Source organism: Loxodonta africana, chromosome X (assembly GCF_030014295.1).
Source record: "Loxodonta africana isolate mLoxAfr1 chromosome X, mLoxAfr1.hap2, whole genome shotgun sequence".
Lineage (NCBI taxonomy): Eukaryota > Metazoa > Chordata > Mammalia > Proboscidea > Elephantidae > Loxodonta > Loxodonta africana.
In genome coordinates, this window is record NC_087369.1 from 36,486,762 (window position 1) to 36,508,804 (window position 22,043).

Below are 22,043 nucleotides of genomic sequence, written 5' to 3' on the forward strand. Positions count from 1 at the left end.
AGACAAATAAACAATATTTAGAGTACGAATAGAATCACACGCATTCTTAACAAATTATATACGACCATAACACATATATGTTGTAAAAATATTTGAAAGTATTTGGTAGATATTTACAGAAATGACTTTAAAGTGTTTTTTCACTCTCATTGTCGTACCTCTTCATGTAATTCCCTCCAACGAGAATTAAATGTCTCAAGCTCTTCATTGATCAGCTCATCCATGACTCCACCGTCTGTTAGGGTCTGTGCCAACACTCGAATCTGATTTGGGTTATCCTCTGAATGTTGCATCAAATTTTCAAGTGACTGAAACACATTTGCAACAATTCATATTTCTCCTTTTTTTCTAAATACATTGAATTGCCACAAAATGCTCAATATCTTCTGATCGACATATAATTAAGTCGCAAGCAATGTGAAGCAAAATTTCAGTTGAGGTAATAAAACATGAAGGATCATAGTTATTTGCTTTAAGATATCATGCTGTTCTATGTGAATCTGCCTGGATTTATGACAGACATTGGGGACTGGCCACATTAAAAATAATTCACAACCACCTTCTTCCTAGATGTCCTCCAATCTAAAATCTAAAAAGTTAAAATAGTTTCTGAACTTCTTTTACAGCTAGTACTGGCCATGTGACATGACACTGGCAATATATGTAGGCAGAAATTCATGAGCTGACTTCCCTTCACAAATAATAAAAAACCGTAGTCTCTCTAGAAGAAATCACCTCTTTTGCCCTTCACACTTTTTCATGCATACATGGCCTGGAGGTACAGCAGCCATCTTTGGACTGGGAGGCAATAAAAATGAGAATGTGAACCTTCATGTTCACAAAGGTAAAGCAGAAAGAGAGAGAGAAACTGGGAGCCTTATCATATAGTTGAACCGCCATCTTCCCCTGGCAGTTTCCCTCTAGTTTTCTTTGTGTGGCAATGAAAGATAACCAGATGAGCTTAAGCCATTGTTTGATTTTCTGTTTTCAGCTTAACACATCCCTAACTGAAATACTGGTCAAAATTGACAAAGTTGCCTGGCTACGATGTGCAGGCAAAAAGAATCTCAGTGTCAGGTTTAGGCATGCTAAGAGAACAAGTGACTCATTATCATCTTATTGGATCTCAAACATGTTTCTAGAATATGGATGGACATTATGTTCTAACAGTTTTTCTCAATGCTGTGTTGTTTCCCTTCTTTCAAAGAAATGAAAATACTCCAACACATTTATATATTTTTTCTTATATACTGAATTTTTCTCTAAATTTGAACAGCTGCAATATATTTTCCTGTTAAATTTTGAAGCAAATTATAAAGAATTCTTATAATTCCAAATTATAAGGAATCTGTGCAAAAATGCAACTATGTCTTAAACTAATTTAAAGGCCATCAAATTCTTGAGTACAAAAATCTATTATCAATAATTTTCCCTATAATGTGTACATTTTATTACTTCTAACAAGTCTTAATTTAAAAAGACTTTATTTTAACGAATACTTTTTTAAAAAAAGGTTTTAACAAAGTACCTAGGATATGAAAAAAATGTGGAATAAAAGGGGTGAAGCAAAATTAAGGAATCAATTACAGAAATCTTAAGTGGAAGGAACCTTAGAAATCGTTTAGGAGTTTTTTATCCTTGTTTTGAATGGTGGTGTAGTCAGTACTTGGCTTGTCAACGTGTAGGCCTATTCTCACGCATCAACCATTCAAATTCTTGCAGAAAGACAGTGTATCTTAACAAGTCTTTTTTTCCCCCTTTATTTTCTAAATATTTTCTTTTACTATCTCAGTTTTTCTCCTTATCCTGATCATTCTTATATGAATATCCCCAGTTTTTCAGTGTATCTATTGAAATGTGATACTGAGAATTTAACATGGTACTCTGTGATGATTAAGGTTGTGTGATATCTTGGCTGGGTCATGATTCTCAGTGGTTTGGCAGTTGTATGATGTTGTGAGGAAACCCTGGTTGCATAGTGGTTAAGTGCTGTGGCTGCTAACCAAAGGATCAGCAGTTAGAATCTGCCAGGCTCTCCTTGGAAGCTCTATGGGGCAGTTCTACTCTGTCCTATAGGGTCGCTATGAGTTGGAACTGACTCAATGGCACTGGGTACTGGGTTATGATGTTGCGATAACTTCCGTGATGAAATTTGATATAATGTGATCACCTTTATGATGGGATCTGCTGTGAGTAGCCAATCAGTTGAAAGAGAGTTTGCTTGGGCGTGTGGCCTGCATTGAATATAAATGGACATTCTGGCAAGGCTTGTGGGCTTTTGCTCACTCTGGATCCTGCAGCTGGTTCCTGTTTGTCTGACCTTCGGTTCTTGGGACTTGAGCTAGCAGCTTACCTGCTGTCTTGCCTGCCAAACTTGGAATTAATTGATCTTTGTAGCCTGTGAGCAAGAGCCCTGTTCTCTGACCTGCCAATCTTGGGTTCACCAGCCTCCGCGGCTACATGGACCAGGAGAACCCTCTATCCTAACTCACAGGCTTGGGACGTTCCAGCCTCTAGAACCACATCAGCCATTTCCTTGATAAAAATCTCTCTCTATATACATTTATATGCTTCACTGGCTTTGCTTCTCAAGAAAACTCAGCGTGTAAGACATATTTCCAGCAGGATCTGATTATTTCAGAGGACAGTTGCACTATCACATCCTTTTCTCTGGTCACTGTTATTTATTAAAGAGATATAAATTTGTTTCATCTTTTTTTTGGAAGATGTATCACATTGTTGATTCCCAAGGAATGTTTGGCAAATGAACATCTCTGAATAAAAGGACAGGGCCAAAGTTACAGTCCATATGAGACCTTCCTCATGTTCCTTAAAACCTTTTCAAGTTTTCCAATTCTCTTGTGAAAACAAGAAAGTTAGATAAAATGATCTCTAGATTTCTCATCTGACATTCTAGGGTTCTTATTCTATTTTGTCTAAGCAAACATTTTATATTTTCTTCAGATCTTGGTTAATTTATATGCCTTATTTTGGCAGATTTATACCTAATCGACACTACATACAGCTGTACACTAAAATCATGTATGTTCATTACACATAAAATGCACAGAGCATGAATGATAAATGTCACAAGTTAATAGAAATCAAAGCTTGTATGTGCAAACTCCTTTCTTTTCTACTTATTAAAAGTTTCCAAAAGAAAGCTTGAAATTTTATTAATCTTTTGATGAGCATTTAAAAAAATATATTTCCAATACCAAAGCATAACCATCTAATACATCAAAACATTCTGCAAGGTATAAAGTTACAATCTTCAATAATTTTAAAATGTTTCAATTCAATAGGAATAGCTTTCAAAGCAGAAATACTGTTATATTATCATTCTGTTTAGCTCCACTCCAAACGAGTAAAACTGTGCATTCAAACTGTCTCTGCAGGTCTGTACTAAATTTAAGCAGGTAAAGAAAACTTTCAACATAGAATTTAGCACTATAACAAAAGCGTCTTCTGAAAAGAGACTAGTCAAAACTTTTTTTAAACCTTGAGACTGGAAGGGTTCTTAGAACACAAGCTTTATCTAAATCTCTAGAGCTGGTTGAGACATAGCAACTCAACTCTACTTTATGGTTTTCTTTGAATTTGTTTTCTGTTTGGTGCTTGGCATCTTTCAATACTGCATATAAATTATCATAATTTAGGTTAATTTGCAACTTACATCTAGCACCTCAGAGAGTTCCTCAGATCCAGCAGGAATACTTTCAGTGGTTTTGAGTTTGAGTTCTACTTCATTTAGCCACTTGTTTGCCTTGTCCAGGTATGACAATAATTCATGCCAACATGCCCAAACTTCCTAAGAAGGAAATAGATATCACAGATGAAATTTTTTAACCAAAAGATGAATATGAGATGTTGGCATTTCCATTTTTAAAGCTTCTGTAACTGAAGGCTCTCATTTTAGATCTTTTACCTTTTCATTTGCAGCAGATAATTTCAAATGCAACCAGTCATTTTGATCGTCTAATACCACTATAATTATAAAACATTAAGGCAATGCTTTATTACATGAATAAATTCAAGAATCAGTGACTTACTTTTTTAACTATCAAAAATAATTCACCAACCTTACAGTCTAGAAGATAGAAAAATAAAAGCATATGTAAAAAATGCATATATAAATCCTAAGTTCCTAACACGTCATTAGCATTTTTATATGATCCACTTTAGACTTCATCATATATAAACAATGTGATAGCTAAAATTAAAGCATGGATTCAATTATAGCTCTCTATCAGTAGCCATTCTATAGTTTTTCCATATTACAAGGTAAACTTATAATAAAAACCTAAAGTTTCATTTAAGTGGCTGTATCTTTGTTTCTTTAATACACATCGATCGGATAGTTAAACTATTTGTAGTTTTATTTGCTTTTATGAATGTGTGGTGAACATCATTACAAACATGAATTTTTTAATATATTACATATCATATCCTTGAGGTAGATTACCAAAAATATGACTATTTTAATGGCTTTTGATCGGTATTATAAGACTGATTAAAAATGCATACGTACTCATATATATAAAAAAAAGCAAAAATTTATTTCTAGAACAAAATATAAAAGTGGATCTTTTTGACTTTGGGATGGGGAAGGGCATATTAAATAAGACGTTCAAAAAAACTGATAATAAGAACAGACAAATAAATTTGACTCCATTAAAATCAAAACCTCCTATTTATCAAAAAATGCCATAAAGAAAATTTTTAAAAAAAGATTCACATTTGAAGGAGACAATTACAGCATTTATAAAAGATAAATGTGAATATAAAAGAAACTCTAACAAGTCAATTAAAAGATGAAAAAACAACCCTTTGGAAAAATGAAAAAAATAAAAGATCTGAACCATCATTTAAAAAAATTAGGATTTATATATCCAATAAACACATGAAGTGATGTTCAATCTCATGACTAATCAGGGGAATATAAATCCAGGTGACAATGAGATATTTCATATTATGTTGACTGGTAAAAAAGAGAAGTCTGAAAATTGCTATTCATTGCAGGCTTGTATGTATATTGGAATGACCATTTGGAAAAACAATTTGTCATTCTCAGTTAGACAAACATTCACATACCCTACAACCCGGCAACTTCACTTTTTGTTATACGTCCTCAGAGAAACTGGTTTGAATGGGTAACAAAAGACAGTTACAAGAATGTTCATTTCAGCACTTTTTGTAATAACCAACACACATACACAACACACACACACACACAAAGAAACAGCTTTAATGTCCACTAACAGGAGAATATATAATTTATACCATGGATATAATTTAAGTGAAATAATAATTTCACTTAAATACAGAAGTGAAAATGAATACATTTAGCCAACAGAACAATACGTATAAATCTTAGACACAAAAATGATGGGTGAAAAGAGTAAGTACTAGAAAATTATATACATTACCATTTTTACAATGCTCAGAAACAAGTAAAATTGAATGTTATATTGTTTGGGCATTCATATGTATGTGATAGTATATTTTTTTAAGCAAATGGATAATAAAGGCAAACTTATGGTTTATAGTTACAGCTATTGGGGGAAAGGGCAGGCAGATGTGATAGAGGAGAAAAAATAGAATAATGAACATTTTCTGTTAGATTTGTGATTGTAAATACTGGACAAAATTATAAATATATTAGTACACCACCAATTTCCTCCCTCTTGCCCCCACAAAAAAAAAAAAAAAAAGAAAGCCTAGAAGGAAGCTTTATTTTAGGAAAAACTAAAAACCCTATCAAGTTTCCCATGATTTTTCCTTTGCTCATAACGTTTACAAATGATGGAGGATATTCCCCCTCTAACTGATGAAAAGTATCAGTCTAAGTTGCCTTGCCAGCCTAGGAACATTCATACTGGCTTTCTACTCTGTGTACAATGCATCACACAAAGTGAAATTAAGTATTTTGCTCTAAAAGGTGATAGAAATTTTAAATCTGGGTCATTTCCAGCTCCTGCTGGACTACAGGCTGTCTTCCTTCTGGGCAAAGATCCCAGTGGGAAAATATAAATATCTCCTTAAATACCCGAGGGTACTTTAGAGCTTTGAAGATAAGGGGATGCGATTGGTAATATGTCTTATTAACTTTGGTGCAGATTGAGGTAATGAACTACCTTGCTGATTTAACCATCAGGATGGATGGCCTCTTCTGTCCTCAGTGCATCTGAAGGACACAGCTGGAGAGGCTGAATGTACCAGCTTCACAGGTCACCTTTACAAAATAAAATATAGTCTTGCAGCCTGAATTGGAACTAAAAGCCACTTAGAATAACGGTTAAGCTTAACAGTTGGGAACTTAAAATTGCCATGAAGCCACAGAATTCAAAGAGGCTTTAAAGGAGAGTATAAATGAAGAAGGAAGCTTCCATTCAAAATGGTAGACAGAGCTGATGTGGTAACCCCCCTTTCTGCATCGGTGATACCAAAATGTTGAAAAAAATTTAAAGGAAAACATTTTAAAACCATAACTGATCTGGGAAATAAGTATGAAAAATTCTCAGGTGGTAGAAACTAAGAAAGAAGTTCAAGCACAAGTAGAGAGTGTGGAGCGATACTTACAAATTTGGGGCATATCAGAATGGGGCATATGACATAAAAGCTAGTATACTGAACATTAACAAGGGATGGGAACTGAGGCATTGCTCTCATACATGCCAAGAAGAAGGAAAAGCATAAAGCTGTGAGCCACCCAGCCTGGAAACGAGAGCTAGAAAAACCTTAGGCACTGAAATATGGAGGATTAACAAGAAAGTTTAGCATCCACTGAGCATTTGGTTGGAAAACAAGGATCCATCCATAAGATATTGAAACCTAAGCTTATGTCATGAGGGCAGAATGTTATACCTTTAGGACCCTGATAGAGAAAAACACAAAAGATACCTATGGTTTCTCCAACAACCCAGAGCAGAGGGGATTTTTAGTAAACACAATTCTTGCAATAGGTGAGTTCACAAATAAAAATTACAAACCACACGAGGAAATAAACGACCACTAGAGGGAGTCAGTAGTTGTAACAAGTGGCAGAATTCACGCCTTAAGACACAGAGATAATAGAACAATTTTAGAAAATTTTATAATAAGTATGCTTAGCTTTGTGATATAAGTTGCTAGTAGGACCTATTCTCCTGGGATTGGCAAGTACAGTACACGGTTAAGAAATACAAGGCTTAGTCTCCCACATTCTATGTTGGAAGAACTTCTATTAAAAGTTTTCATAACCTGTGGTCTAAACAGAGAGGGCTGGCGGGGAGGGCATTTGGTGCAAATGAAGAGAAAAAAAGTTCGAGAAGCTAGGCAATTCCTTTTTCTCACCTTTTAATGAAGGTGTGTAGGGGTAACATATCTGGTAGCTTTTCTTCAGTGTTTAAAATAAAATGACTTATCAAGTGAGTGGGGAGTTCATACGCCTTTGTGCTTTGGGCTGCAAGTATGGCCAAAGACCGCTCCCTAAAATTTCTAGTCCCTGAAAGGTAAAGAAGATGGGTTCTGCCAGCACCTGCAGACTCTGAATTGAGATGTGGACAGTAAATAACAATAAAGGATTAAAGAAGCATGGGTCAAAAAAAAGATTGTAGTGTAATTCTACTGGCAAGAGTCAACCTGAAGATGTTGCTAAATGTTGCAAGGTACTAAGAACGCCTAGGAGATCTTCTTGAATTTCAAGTTCATGTGAATAAAGCCATCTGGGATCCCCAGTAGACCATACCAAGTTTACAAAGAACGAGCCAGGTCAGTGATGATATAACCTACAGAAAAGGAAAAACAGACTTACCATCACAGACGTGTGTGGATGTTAACAAAAGGGAATAGCAATTGTGGCCAGCCAAGAAAGACACATTCATATGAACAGTATATTTCAGGTGGCGCAAATGGTTATGCATTCAACTACTAGCCAAAATGTTGGCAGTTTGATCCAACCCAGGGGCACCTCAGCAGACTGGCCTGGTGATCTGTTTCTGAAAGGTCACGGCCTTGAAAACACTATGAAGCAGGTCTACTTTGCGCACACGGGCTTGCCATTAGTTGGAATGGACTTGAAGGCAACTAACAGCAACAGCAATACCAACACTAGGAGATCAGTACCCAGAAATAGTATGGGAGAAGGGACTTGTAAGACCACTTTCTCTCACTCCCTCGTTGATACAGATTGCATAAACTACACGATTAATCTGAACTGGTGAAAGATTTTAACAACGTTTAAGATTAAAATTTAAATGAGAGTAAAATGAATGAAAGCGATGGGATCTGATGGAAATATTGTTTAAGAAGACAACTACTAAGCAGAAAATGGCGCTGTAGTCATTGGAAAAATGAAACTTTCATGCTAATTACTCATTAAGTTGGGATTTTTCAAAAAAAAAACAGATTGCATATGTTTCAATTATTTAACTAAAGGAAAAAATGCATGTCATAACATAAAAGTAGGAGATTTTAAGAAGAAACACATTTGTAACATAACTAAATAAAATTTTGACAAATGAATGTGATCTTTGGAAAAATACAAACATACCAATCTGCACATATATAAACACTTAGGTTTATAGATAATGTTTTGTAAAGAATTCCATAAGGAACAGCAATTACTAAAGACAATCATATTAAGATGCATTTCTCCACAGAGTATCTTCCCACTAAGATGCTTAAATGAATTTATGCACATTCAAATATATGTCAAAAAGAGACCAATTTTTATAAACCCAAAGAAAATTTATTTATAGGATTTTTGTGACCTAAAAATAATGGTAATAATAAAAAAAGAATTAGCCTAACAGCCACTTACATTTATTGAGCATTAGGCTAAGTACTTTAAATGAATTAGATTATTTAATCTTCTCAACAGGAAGGTATTATTTTTACGTCCATTTTACAGATGAGAAACCAGTTTATACAAGTTAAGCAACAGGTTCAAACTCACGTTAATTGTAAATGCTTGAGTGAGAAATTCAAACTCAAGTATTTTTACAACAGGGGCCCATGTTTTTAACCTCTATGCTTTGTGTATGACCATATAGTGACATAATTGATAAAGATCAAGGAAAGGGAACTAACTTCCAAAGTCTTGCATTTCCCATTCAGCCTGGTGCAGAGCCACTGGTAGTTGGTGGTGAGGGTGTCAAGTTCCTTTTTCAAGGCCTCTTGTGCTGCAGGTTGAGCTTGAGCTATGACGTTATTCACAGACTCAGTGAGGAGTTTCACCTTTGCTTCTTTTTGCTGGGCCTCTTCTCTAGCTCTCTGAAAATCAAAGAACTTTGTTTTAATAGCAGGGCAATCGCTTTACTTCAAAACACTCTCCTATGCCACATATCATTTCTTCCTCATAATATCCCAATTAGGAGGGGATTAATAAAAATAAATTCAATTCTGTCTCAAATACCTTCCACAAATTTAGTTTTCGTTATAATAGGAAACCTGAGGAAAATAAATTACAATAGGAATATCATAAATCTTTACTCATAAACTGTATATGGGTACATGTTTGTGGCCAGATACGTACATATCTTTATAAATAAAGCTCCTTGAAACAGGAAAGACACATATTTCAATACTAACTAGGTTCAAAAATATCTCACAGTCTACAGTTGAAATCACTTATAAATTACTCATATGGAAGTTATTTTGAAATCAGTGCAAATATGGTTATTTAAATCAAAAGATAATTAACATAGGAAGGTCTTCTTAATGCTATATTTGGGACCATATTTTGATGAAAGAAAGTTCTGTTCAGTGATTCTAAACCCATGTTTGTTTATATAGTGGAATAGCCTCCTGAAAAAGGAGGAGCCTGTCGTCTGGCACTCACAGCTGTGTCTTGTTCTCCTGCTGAATATAAACTTTTTCACAGAACATTTATATCAGACAAGGCTACTTTGAGAACTTGATGGATCAAGGCAACCACAAGACCACTCCATAATCATGTCTGAGCACAGACAAAAATATAAACATTGCTCAAACCACAAAATACCAAACATCCCCCTACCCTGGTTAATATAAGTGGCTGCTGATTTTTTATCAATTACAGCTTTAGCCTTGCTCTCTAGTCTACCCACCTTCCATACAAGATTTATTAAGATACCCAATCATAGAGTTACTTACACTTGCTGACAGCATCCAATGCAAAGCAAAGTTATAAATTCTCCCTCAAATCACCTAACACAAGCCCAAAGCCTGTAATACGTTCTTTTTACGTGCTCTTATTCAGTACCCCAGAGTTTCCCATGGTGCACATTCTTCCTTATTGCAAAGAGTAATAAACTCAACTTGTTCAACTAGAGGAGTGTTACTGGTGATCTCTGGCTGGAGGGCCCTTACACTTATCTGTCAATCAGTGCATGAGTGTTAGAAACAAACACACACACTGTGTATCTTTAGTTTGGGTTCCTCCAGAGGCAAGTCCTGACATGAAGTTTCAAACGTAATTTATGTGGAATGTGAAGAAAATACTGGTAGAGGAGCAGGAAATTGAGACAGGAAAACAAAGGGAGATTACAAGGGTATATTTATTAAGCCCAGCAACCACTGTTGGTGACTGGTGTTTAATTCAGCTGGGAAGCCCTGGGAAATACATGCCTTAGGGTTATCTCACTCAAGTTGGGCAGCTGGGGTATTTATATACCAACTCCCTCCTTGGTTGAAGCCTATTGGAGGAATGTTAATTCCCAAGTACTTGCAGCCTATCAGAGAGGTGGGGAAAGCAGGATGCAGTGACCACAAAAATCCCTCAGGTAAAGGAAAGAAGTTCTGGCAGATTGAACATGGCCTTGCCAGCAGCGAAGTGATGAGAGTGAGGGGACACGAGCAGGATATGGACAATGTTGACTATAAAATGCCTTTACGCTTTTCAATGTAATTGTCCTACTCCTCAGGATTTATTCCCATAGTGACTTCAAAGTATACAATATAATGATGGCAAATGACGTGTGTTCTAACTATAAAATATTTGCCTTAACTGACTTTAATAGACTAAAATTTTCAGTTAAATACTCCGAATAAATAATTTTGGTTTACCACTAAGAATGGGTTCTTCAAAAACCACACTTTGACTGTATTAATACTTATAACATTGTCAAAAACTTTAACTATTTTTAATCACATCCTGGGTGCTACTGTAAGGAGCCCTGGTGGAGCAATGATTAAGCGATTGGCTGCTAACTGAAAGGTTGCTGGTTTGAACCCATCCAGCGGCTCCGCCGAAGAAAGACTAGGTTATCTGCTCCCATAAAGATTATAAAGTAGAAAATCCTATAGGGAGGTCATGTTCTGTCACATGGGGTTGTCCTGAGTCAAAATCGGCTTGACGGCACTCAACAACAACATGTACTACTGAGTGCTATATCAGTCACGATGTATGTGTTACCTCATTGGATCTTTAACAAAACTTTCTGAGATGTGCTTTATTATATCTATATCGAACATCAGAAAACTGAGGCTCAGAGAGTTTAATTGTCCTGGGGGTTATGTCTTTTCTTTCTCATAGTTCCTGTTAAGTGCATTTGACATTTCAGTGAGATGAAGAAGGAGCATATTGTAGTAGATCTAGCAAATGAAATTATATTTTATACAAGTTACAAACAACCCAGGCAACTATCAAAAAATTCAGAAGGAAGAACATTTCTTTCTTTGATATTTAGACTTTCATGACTTCTTTCTTAAAAACAGGCTTAAAAGTCAGGAAGGGTTCAGGGAACAAAGACAGCAAAATATATTTAAAAAAATATATTAGCCCAGGTAAATACGGAAAAAGGAGATCATGAGGAACTTCTCCAATGTATGCAAAAGTAGAAAATTAAATAACTGGTATAGTTTAGATATAATCCTTGTCAGAAATGGTGCCTCTGGTTCCCTTCCTTTCCTGAATATAACCATCATATGCTCGGACATCTTTCATTGCCAATATCTCAAACCAAATGGTTCTCCAAGAGTGGTCTCTTGAAACCATTTTTGAACTTGTCTCTTGGAATCACCTGGAATCTTTTTAGAAATGAAAATTCTAAGGCTCCACCCCAGAGCTAATGAATTAGAAACTAGGGGGTTGGACCCAGCACTCTGTGTTTTAATGAACATTCCAAGTGATTCTGATGCATGTTCAATTTTGAGACCCACTGCTCTAGTCTGTCACCCATCCAATGAGAACAGTAAATACATTTGCCTAAGTTCCTTTATGCGCTAGGACTAAAGATAGAATTCTGTAAAAAATAAAAAAGAAGAAAACAGTCCAAAGATTAAATTCAGTTTTGTAAAAGAATTTTAATATAAAGTTTTAGCATATAGTTACTGCAGACCTCCAAAAGAGTTTTGAAGTTAGTTATTTATCAAACACATCTCTTGGTTCTTTTGTGTTGATAGAAAGTTCTGTTTACTGTAGAAAAATAAGTCATTAAAACGGTACTGTAGTCTTCAAGCAAAACACAGGAAATAAAACTAAAGAAATAGAAGGATGTCTATACTCTTCTTCTGAGTAAGTCAGAGGGAGATGACAGCGTAGGTCTGTCTGTCTCTTCTGAAAATAAAGATGTGTTTGCTTGCCCAATAAGAGCATAGGTGGAAGCCTGGACAAGGGTTCATCACTACCTTTCTAGGTGCCGATATAGAAGCAAAGAGATTGCTTTGACTGATAGGCAGAAAGTTAAAGAAATGGGAGCTTCCTGTCAACTCCATTGGCTGCTGTTACCAAAAACTACCTAAGCTTTTCCTCTTTTCAATATTACTCCCATAGGGCACCAGTTCTGTAGCTAGTTCAATTATTTAACCAGAGCGATTAATGGGAAATAATTGGATAGACTTCTTATTTCAGGAATTATTTTTAGAAATTTGAAATTTGAGACAGTTTACAGCACTGGGAAAGAAAAGGGAACTGACTAGGTGGTTTGCAGGATATATAAACTGCTCAAGGAGCGAGGGAGAAGGGCGAAAACGGGGACCGAACCAAACAAAGGAACCCTGGTAGGAACATAGAGTGACTGAACCGAATCTGACTGTTGATTATCTACGTTGGAAATTAAGGTGAGAAATAACTAGTACTAGAAAGAGGTGGCGAGAGCAGACTATGAGAGAAATGAGATGTGAGGAGGAAGGTTACAGGGGTGCCACATACTTTTCATAAATTAAAATAGAATAACTTAGAGTAGCATAGAATGGAAAGGAATGGAATGGAATGAAATAGCTTCAAGCCTGTTGGCTCTACCAAAGACAAAACCTGTGATTATGGCTGAATTTTTGACCTATCTGGAAATTTCAGACTTCTGATTAGCAGAGAGAGAAGTTTGGACAATATTACTTCGTATAATTATATTATATAATTTTCATAATACTGGCCTCTCATCATCCCATTGAAAAGCATAACATTACCTTTTTATCACCAATGACTTTCCCAGTTCACTTAGAATGAAAATTCCTGCCAAATTCCTACCAAAATCCTGTATGAGGGGATGTCAACCCAGCCCCTCAAACTCATTTATTCCCTGCTTTGACCCCTTCAAGCACCTGGCTTTTTTCTCTTTCGAATGAGTCTTTGAAGTAGTTCTCCCCCTGACTAGAATGAGCTTGCACTAGATTTTTTAATGTTTTTCTTTTTCCTGTAATTCCGATCTCAGATTAAATATAATTCTTTACCAATGCCCTCCAAATCAACCCTTTCAAAAACAAAATCTCGCCACCTCCCCCCATCCAACCACTAACTCCTCTCTCTCTTACACTCCTGGTTTTTATATTTCTTAGGCAAATTATCATTATTCAAAGCATTTATTTCTTTCCCTATTTATTGCTTTCCCCTTCCCTCTTGCTGTCGTTACTTGCCATCAAATCTATTCTGACTCACAGTGACCACACAGTAAACGTGCAATAAATATTTGTTGATACATGAATGAACGATATACGGTAACACTCGATTAGAATAATCTTATAGTTTTTAATACTCTATTATTAATACAAATACAGAGCATTTCTTGTTTGTTTTAATTTTACTTTCTACATGAGACCAAGAGGGCATTGGTGGTTCAGTGGTAGAATTTTCTCCTTCCATGCCAGGTAAATTCTCATCCCCATGAACCTCACGCACAGCCACTACTGTCCATCAGTGGAGGTTAGTGTGTTGTTGTGATGCTGAAAGGTTTCAGTGGCGCTTCCAGACTAAGACAGACTAGGAAGAAAGACCTGGCAATCCACTTCTGAAAAATCAACCAGTGAAAACCCAATGCCTCACAAAAGTCCTATCCACAACCCATCATGGGCATAGCACAAGACTGGGCAGCAGCATTTAGTTCTATTGTGCATGGGGTCGCCACGAGTCGGGGGCTGATATGAAGACAGCTAACAACAACAACATGAGACCAAAGCCAAATGATACATTTAATGTTAAAATATCTGAGATTTCACATTAGTGCTTTCTGGTGGCCAGAGGCAATAGTTACAATAAATATATACTGAATGATCATATAAATTATAAAATATAGCACATGTAACTAATTTCTTATCATCAACATTGATGATAATAATTATAACTTTTGAGTTTGGGGCATCTACTATGTGCCAGGTATAATATTAGGGTTTTCATGTTTCACACTTCCAATAATTCTAAAAAACATGGCATGTTGATACTCAGTTTACAAATTAAAAAATTAAAGCTCAGTGGATTAATGTAAGTCGCCCACGTTTAAACAGCTGGCATGGGGACAAACCAGGTTTTAAACCAAGCTTCTGGCTCCAAAATGATTATGTTCTGTCATGCTGCCTGGGATCAAACAAATATCTATTAATATTTCACATAATTTAGAGCATGATATGATTACCTAGGCCCTAATTACTACTAATACATAAAAATAACAGCTACTATTATAGCTGCAAATTATTGAGTGCTCCTCTGGGCTGGGAACTTTACATACTTACAAATTCCAATACTCAGGTCATACATTCGAGTTAGGAATTATAATCCTATTGACACATGATAAAATTGAAGATTACATAGACTACTGAGCTGTCCAAGGTTATAGTGAAATGCAACTTTCTACATTCAACCCCATGCCTCACCTCTAAGTTCATGCTACATATCAGTTTCCTTAGCCTTAAATCAACGCTACTTTTATCTTACTGCTTCAAGAGTAGTGTACCTAAACTCAGTCCTTTTTATCCATATTAAAAACCACTAGTTAAAATATCTAGTAGCTCCAAACTCTTAGAAGCCTCTTTAAACCACTAAATTATCAGAGCCTGTTGACCACACTTTAATTGTCTTTCCAAGAACACTTTCACACATTTTTAACTTGAATTTTCAGCAGTGAGGAACAGCTAATATGATGAGCTAATTCCCATCTCTTAACACTATTAAATTTTGAAGGGAATAATGCTTCACACTGTGATTTTCAAGGTTTAAATTTTGACCGCAATGCATTGAACTTCAGAAAGAGCTTAAGAATTCTACATAATGCATATTACAATTTAAGCTAAATTAATTAAAAATCAACCTATAGAATTAAACCAGGAGAAGAGCATAGAGATTGTCCAGAATAATTTCAAGCAATGTTGCATTTCTTTCTTGGTTTATTTGGTTTGTTTTACCTTCATCTCTTCAACTGCTGTCTGTAATTCATCTGGGGTTTTATATTCAAAATCTCTTTCCAGGTATTCTTCCTCAGCTTGTGTCATCCATTCATGCATCTCTGACAGATCTTTCTGAAGGCTTACGGTTTGATCCAAACCTCCCTTTAAGGCTTCCTTTCTGGCATAGACCTTCCATAAAACAAAGTATGAATATTGAAAGTTAGAGAACAATATCATTAGGTTATTACATGCTGTTGTTGGGTGCTGTTGAGTCGATTATGACTCATAGAGACCCCATGTGACAGAGAAAAACTGTCCCTAGGATTTTTTTGGCTGTAATCTTTACAGGAGAAGATAGCCAGATCTTTCTCCTCTGGAACGCCTGGGTGCGTTTGAACTGCCATCCTTTCGGTTAACAGCCAAGTGCTAAAACATTTATTTGGGTCACAAGGACTTCTTATATTATTACACCAAAAAAAAAAAAACATTTGGTACACAGCAGTCTGTAAATAACAGACTGTAAATATAGTAAAGATAAACACTGGCCCTTATATGCATAAAGAAAATAATTTGTGGAAATTTGGTACACTTAATTCCACATAAGTGTGAAATAAGCTACAGTCTTTTACTTGGTGCACATAATTAATAAAATGAACAGTTTTCCCTATGACAATAATTTAACTATCCCATATGGCAATGCTTTTCAGTGAATAAAGTATAAAGAAAAACATAATTGATTAATAATATTTTTTAGTTGGAATGCTGATTTTACTGGCACACATAAAGCAGTAATTCTTTGTGCTCTTTGGTACTATTTCAAATATTCTAGGATCTTAACAATTATATACTTTCAGATAGTTCTCATAATTCAGAAGGAAAAAAAACTGTAGAAAATAAAGGCCATAGTTACATAATTCAGAGAACATACTCAGATAATTCACAGAATAGCAAAATGCCATAGTCAGATAATTCACAAAAAGAGAACTCAAAAGAGTCCACGTATATGTGCAAGGATGCTCAATTGCATTCATAGTTAAATAACTGCAAAGCAAAATGAAATAAGGTAACTTCATATGTAAGATGGGCAAAAGTTATGTAGTTAAAATGCCCAGTTTTGGCAAGGATATAGGGAAACAAAAAATTTAACACCTGTTCGAGGAAATATCCAACATGGTACAACCTTTGAGCTAGCAAGTTGCAAAATTGATGAAAATATTTAATGTTCATATAATCTGAGTCTACTCTTTCACTTTCAAGAATGAATAATCCAAAAAGAAGCGTACAGAATTGAATATACAGTGTTTAATTTGTACCACCAATATATTGTTAGTAAAACGTTGCCGAAAATTCAATTGTAAGTTTAAAAAGCAAAACGCGAAACAGTATTATCGTTATAGGGGATCTCTGCTTTTTAAAACATCACACATCTCTGAAATATTAAGATATTTACGATGGAATTTACTATTTATCAGTCAGAACAATAGCAAAACACATAACATATATATATAATAGAAAATTATATATGTCAATGGATTTTTGAGCCCTGGTGGTGCAGTGGTTAAAGCAATCAAGTGCTAACCAAAAGGTTGGCAGTTCGAAACCGCCGGCAGCTCCGTGGGAGAAAGATGTGGCAGTCTGGTTCCGTAGAGATTTACAGCCTCAGAAACCCTATGGGGTCGCTATGAGTTGGAATTGACTTGATGGCAGTGGGTAATGAATTTTTAAAAAGAACCCTGTTAAAACATGCTGGAGGGGAAAACCTCAATTTTGTACTAGAATGACATTATATATCACTTCGTTCTTAATGTAAAAACAAAAGTCTTAAAAAAAATGATGTTATTCTTCTCTCTGGGATTAAACATGTTCTATTTTTTTTTATCTTTAAAGTAACAGAGTTGTAATAGTAAGCTTCTAATTTATTTTAGCTTTAGTAGAATGAGGTTTTCATGAAACTTTGCCAAATTCTAAATATGTGCAGGACCATCATCATTTTAATACTCCTTATACTTTACAATCATCTTGAACCTAAAAAAAAAACCAAACCAAACCCATAGCTGTCGAGTCGATTCTGACTCACGGCGACCCTACAGGACAGAGTAGAACTGCCCCATAGAGTTTCCAAGTAGCGCCTGGTGGATTTCAACTGCCAACCTTTTGGATAGCAGCCGTAGCACTTAATCACTGTGCCACCAGGGTTTCCATCTTGAACCTAGTATAGTTAAATTAGAACTATATTTTAAGCTCTACTCTCCTAAGCAAATGATGTACCTGGTCTTTAGAATTGTAAATAAATATTTTGACAAGCTGTTAAAGTACTCAGCTGCTAACCAAAAGTTGGCATTTGGAGTTCAGTGACAGGCGCTTCAGAAGAACAGCCCAGCAATCCACTTTTGAAAAAGTAGTCACTGAAATCCCTATGAAGTATAATTGTACCCTGACACATGTGGGGCCATATTGATCAGGAAGGATTCCAAGGCAACTGATGACAGCCGTAGGGTGACCTACTTAGAGCAGATACATGGCCTTCCCATTGTGTATAGGCTTTCATGCCAAGATATGCTGATAACTAAGAGCTATAAAGTAGCAATTGGGGTAAGTACAACCGTTACAAAAAGCTCTTTGGTCAGGAGAGATTTAAGAGAAAAAAATGTGCCAGGTCTCTGGGAAAATAATAAAAGCAGAGAAACGAGACAAGTCAAGGTTCTATATTTATTTGTGGCATCAAGGGAAAGTTGAGAGTTCTTGTCCCATGTAAATGGAAAGGTTCTTCCTTAGCTTTAGTTGAATATTTCCCAGAGCAGAAGTACTACAAGCATTGCTGAAAATATTCTTTATCCTTCAGTTGCCAGAAATTGATAATTCTATATAAAATTTCCACTTGTGTAGCTGCCGCCTAGTTCAAATGATGGAATAAGCAGTGTGGGCTGAAGAAAATACATATGTGGATTATATTTGGCCTGCAGGCTATGAGATTGTACAAATCACGTGAAATTTGCAGTTCCAAAGTCTGCCTATCTTTCTTTCTTCCTTCTTTGCTTCTTTCATTCCTTCCTTCCTTTCCTCTTTCATTTTTTCCTTATTTCCCTCCTCCTTTTGAGCCAGGTTAATTAATGTGTGTGTTATTATAATAATGGTTATTATTTTATTTTAGAAATAGCTAGAATCTTGATCTTTTTTAAATATGAATTCATAAATTTTAGAATTTAAAATCTTAGCTATTGTATATCTCCAAAATCGGACCAGCAGATTTTAAAGAATTTCCAAGTATATCAATCATTTGTACAATTTTGTCTCATACTATTTGTGTTTTCCCAGGCTGTGGCATCTAATAAAAATACTGCGTTATTTTTCAACCACAAGAAGAAAATTAAGGTCCACAGAGGTACCTGGTGAGAGGTAGAAGAGGAAACAGCAGAATGAGAACTTTCAATTCTGGTCTTTTGGCCATCCTCACAACTAATTGGACAGTGAACAGAACAAATCCTCATTTTGTGTTTAGTCAATGCTATAATGCATAGATTTGTCCTTCATTTCTGTTTTTCTCTATGAAGTCCTGAGTTAGTACCAACACCTAAGCCTGGCTTCCCTGTTTTTACTGTATTGCCTTCCTCCCTTCCTTAAATACATCATTCCTTCCTTCAAACCTAGGTGACTTGGCAACAACTTCTAGTCATGGGTGTTGTGATATTCCAAGGAGAACCAGAGAGAAATAAAATATTCTAGAATTAGAAAATGGGATCATAGTATGGCTGAGATCTATGGAATTTTTGTTATGCAGCATGAGGCAGGCTAATGTATTTAAAACACTTGTGTTGAACAACAAAGTCCTGGTACATTTAATAGCAGACAGAAAGTGTTAAACAAGGACAGTTTAAGAATGGGAATGCTTTGTAAATTGCACTTTCACGAAAGGTAAAAACCTTGAGGTTTCAGTAGCATGGCTGGCTTTATAATTTTTTGTTTGTTTGGCTGTTGTTTATCCCGTTGCTCTATATAAATGGGTGGTATTCTTTCTAGTCATTCACCAAGAACATTGAACGAACAAATACCTTTCATACTTGCCTCCCAGAAACACATCAATGATATAATATATTTTTTAAGTAATATTTTTTCCTGAATGACTCTTCTAGAACTGACTCACTCCAGGAGAAGAATGCAGCTAGCTGACCCAGAGCTATTTCATCTGTGAGTTAATAGAACTGTTGAGCGTTTGTCAGGGAGGCTATTAGCTGGGTGACTTGCCTTAACTTTTACTTTTCTAAATTCTTCTCTTTTTCAAATTTAGCTTTTGCCTTTTAGCATGATTTCTTCTCAACTTTGAAAGTTTGCTTAGAAATAACCAGAGACTGACTTTTTCTAACACTCATAGATTGAAACCTCTCATTAGTTTCAGAAATGGCACTGGTGAATTTCAAAGTAATCGCTCCTTCAGGTGAAAATTTCATCTTTTTTGGACAAGAAACATGTGATTTGCATTACTTGTGTATATAGTATTTTGGTTTCTATAATTTATAAAATTAATATAAAAGACATCCTGCTGTCTAAAAAGGAGGAACTCAAAATGTGAGTGTACAATTTGTTTATTTATTTTTATTGAGCTATTCTTAACTGTTTCTCATTCTTAACTAAGTGATTGAAATAAATGTATTGAAAAAGCTGACCTAGGAAACCTTCATAGCAATCAGAAGTGAAAATTATTTACATATCTGTACATACACGTGCATTACTCATTCATTTTATTTCTGTACCAAGTATACTGTGTTAATAACTGTTACAAAGATACGCTTTGGAGAAAATACTCAATGAAAATAGTGCCTAAGAATAGGAATTTGTTTTCAATATAAGAGTACATTTTAAATCAAGTTGTATTCTTGAAGGCCATTTTAGGACCTCAACACGATGCATATGTATTACTTAAAATACCTACAATGAAAAGATCTCTATTGTGATAGACAAAGGCTAATTCATTTGAATGCACCATGCTTTAACACATGATCAAAGCTAGTGACTAAGCTTTAAAAAGGGTGTTGGTGAAGAGAGACATTAAGAAATCTTAGTTAATGAAATATAGGCAAGTGTCAGTGAAAGCGATGGCACGCACCTGTCGGCACATATGATCCCACTGAGCGTTGAGTTCTCTGAGTTCTGTCTCAAGTCTGGATGCAAACTCTGGCTCTGCTTCATTCTTTATCTTCTGCCCACCTTCATTGACACTGTTCAGGCTGGGCTGAATTGTCTGAATATCATTGACTAAAAGCTAAGGAAATAATTCAATTTATGTTAGCTGAAAAAATTATCATCACATATTAGAAATATAAATAGAAAATGCATAATTAGATAATAGGAATGATGACACGGATTCTACCCTTTCCACTTAATCTGTGTAACAACCTTGAAAAAAAGCTCAGAAAGATTTTATGGAATGAACGAGGTAGTGAATGAACAGCATTTGATGTGTCAAAAACCAAAAGAAATCATTTTGATATTCCTTTTAAAAATGTGTGATACTGATATTTATTCATTTCTGTTTTTGAAAAGATTTTGGTTTTCATTTGCAGGATATTGCAGCGATTATTTACAGAAATGCGTGATGGGTGTGAAGGTTCTTCGCAAGATGGAGTTGCTTTTTTTTAGCATGTATTTGCACAGAAAGGTCTGTAAAAAGCTAGATTATTTTCTTCCTGCTGTATGACAATGGTATAATAAATATTACTTCAAAAATCCGTATTGTGTTATAGCAAAGTGCATTATACATTGAGGCGGCAATGCGGTGTGAACAAGAAACAGCAATAAGATATAGTTGAAAGGATTCTTTACCTTTAAGTTAAACAGAAGTTTATATTAAAATCATCTTGGAAAGTAAGGATTGAGTAAATGGCAATGTTTGCTTCTCATTTATCTAACCCAGAGTTTCTGAACGTTGGCATTATTCGTATTTGGTGCCAGATCATTCTTTGTTGGGAGAGGCTGTTCTGTGCATTATTGTATGTTTATTCAGCCACAGCCCTATCTTCTAACCACTAGATGTCAGTAGCACCTCCCACCCAGTTAGAACAACCCAAAATGTCCCCAGAAATGGATAAATATCTCCTGGGGGGCAAAATCGCCCTTTGTTGAAAACCATTAATTTTACCAAATATTATCATCCATATAAAAGTCTTCATATGAAAGATATCAAATAAAAGTCTTACCCTGCATTGTTTCAGCTGTTTTTTAAGAATTTCTGAATCTCCAAGGGCAGGCCATTCCTCCTTTAGGAAAACATCAACTTCAGCCATCCATTTCTTGAGCGTTTTTATGTGATTCTGGAATCAGAGACCCATTTTAAGACATTATTGGGGTGCTGACTTCTCCTAACACAACTCACCATGGTGATATGCCTGAACACAAGCCTAAAAAGAATTCCCATGTTTGATGGATGTCTCGAAGTAGCTCTTCAGGAAAAAAAAAATATTTTTACTAAGACTGCATTTTTATGGTCTACAGTA

The 22,043-nt window shown here is 35.4% G+C and overlaps 1 protein-coding gene across 1 annotated transcript in view; it reads right to left on the reverse strand.

Annotated features, from left to right (window-relative positions):
* Positions 1–22,043, reverse strand: part of DMD (dystrophin) — a 1,889,362-nt gene that overhangs the window by 1,462,226 nt on the left and 405,093 nt on the right. The window contains exons 19-24 of the mRNA XM_010599731.3: positions 21,747–21,860; positions 20,657–20,812; positions 15,574–15,744; positions 9,073–9,255; positions 3,677–3,811; positions 159–308 (exon numbers count right to left, since the gene is read on the reverse strand). Coding sequence (XP_010598033.2) covers positions 159–308; positions 3,677–3,811; positions 9,073–9,255; positions 15,574–15,744; positions 20,657–20,812; positions 21,747–21,860 — 909 coding nt within the window. The remainder of the gene's footprint in view (positions 1–158; positions 309–3,676; positions 3,812–9,072; positions 9,256–15,573; positions 15,745–20,656; positions 20,813–21,746; positions 21,861–22,043) is intronic.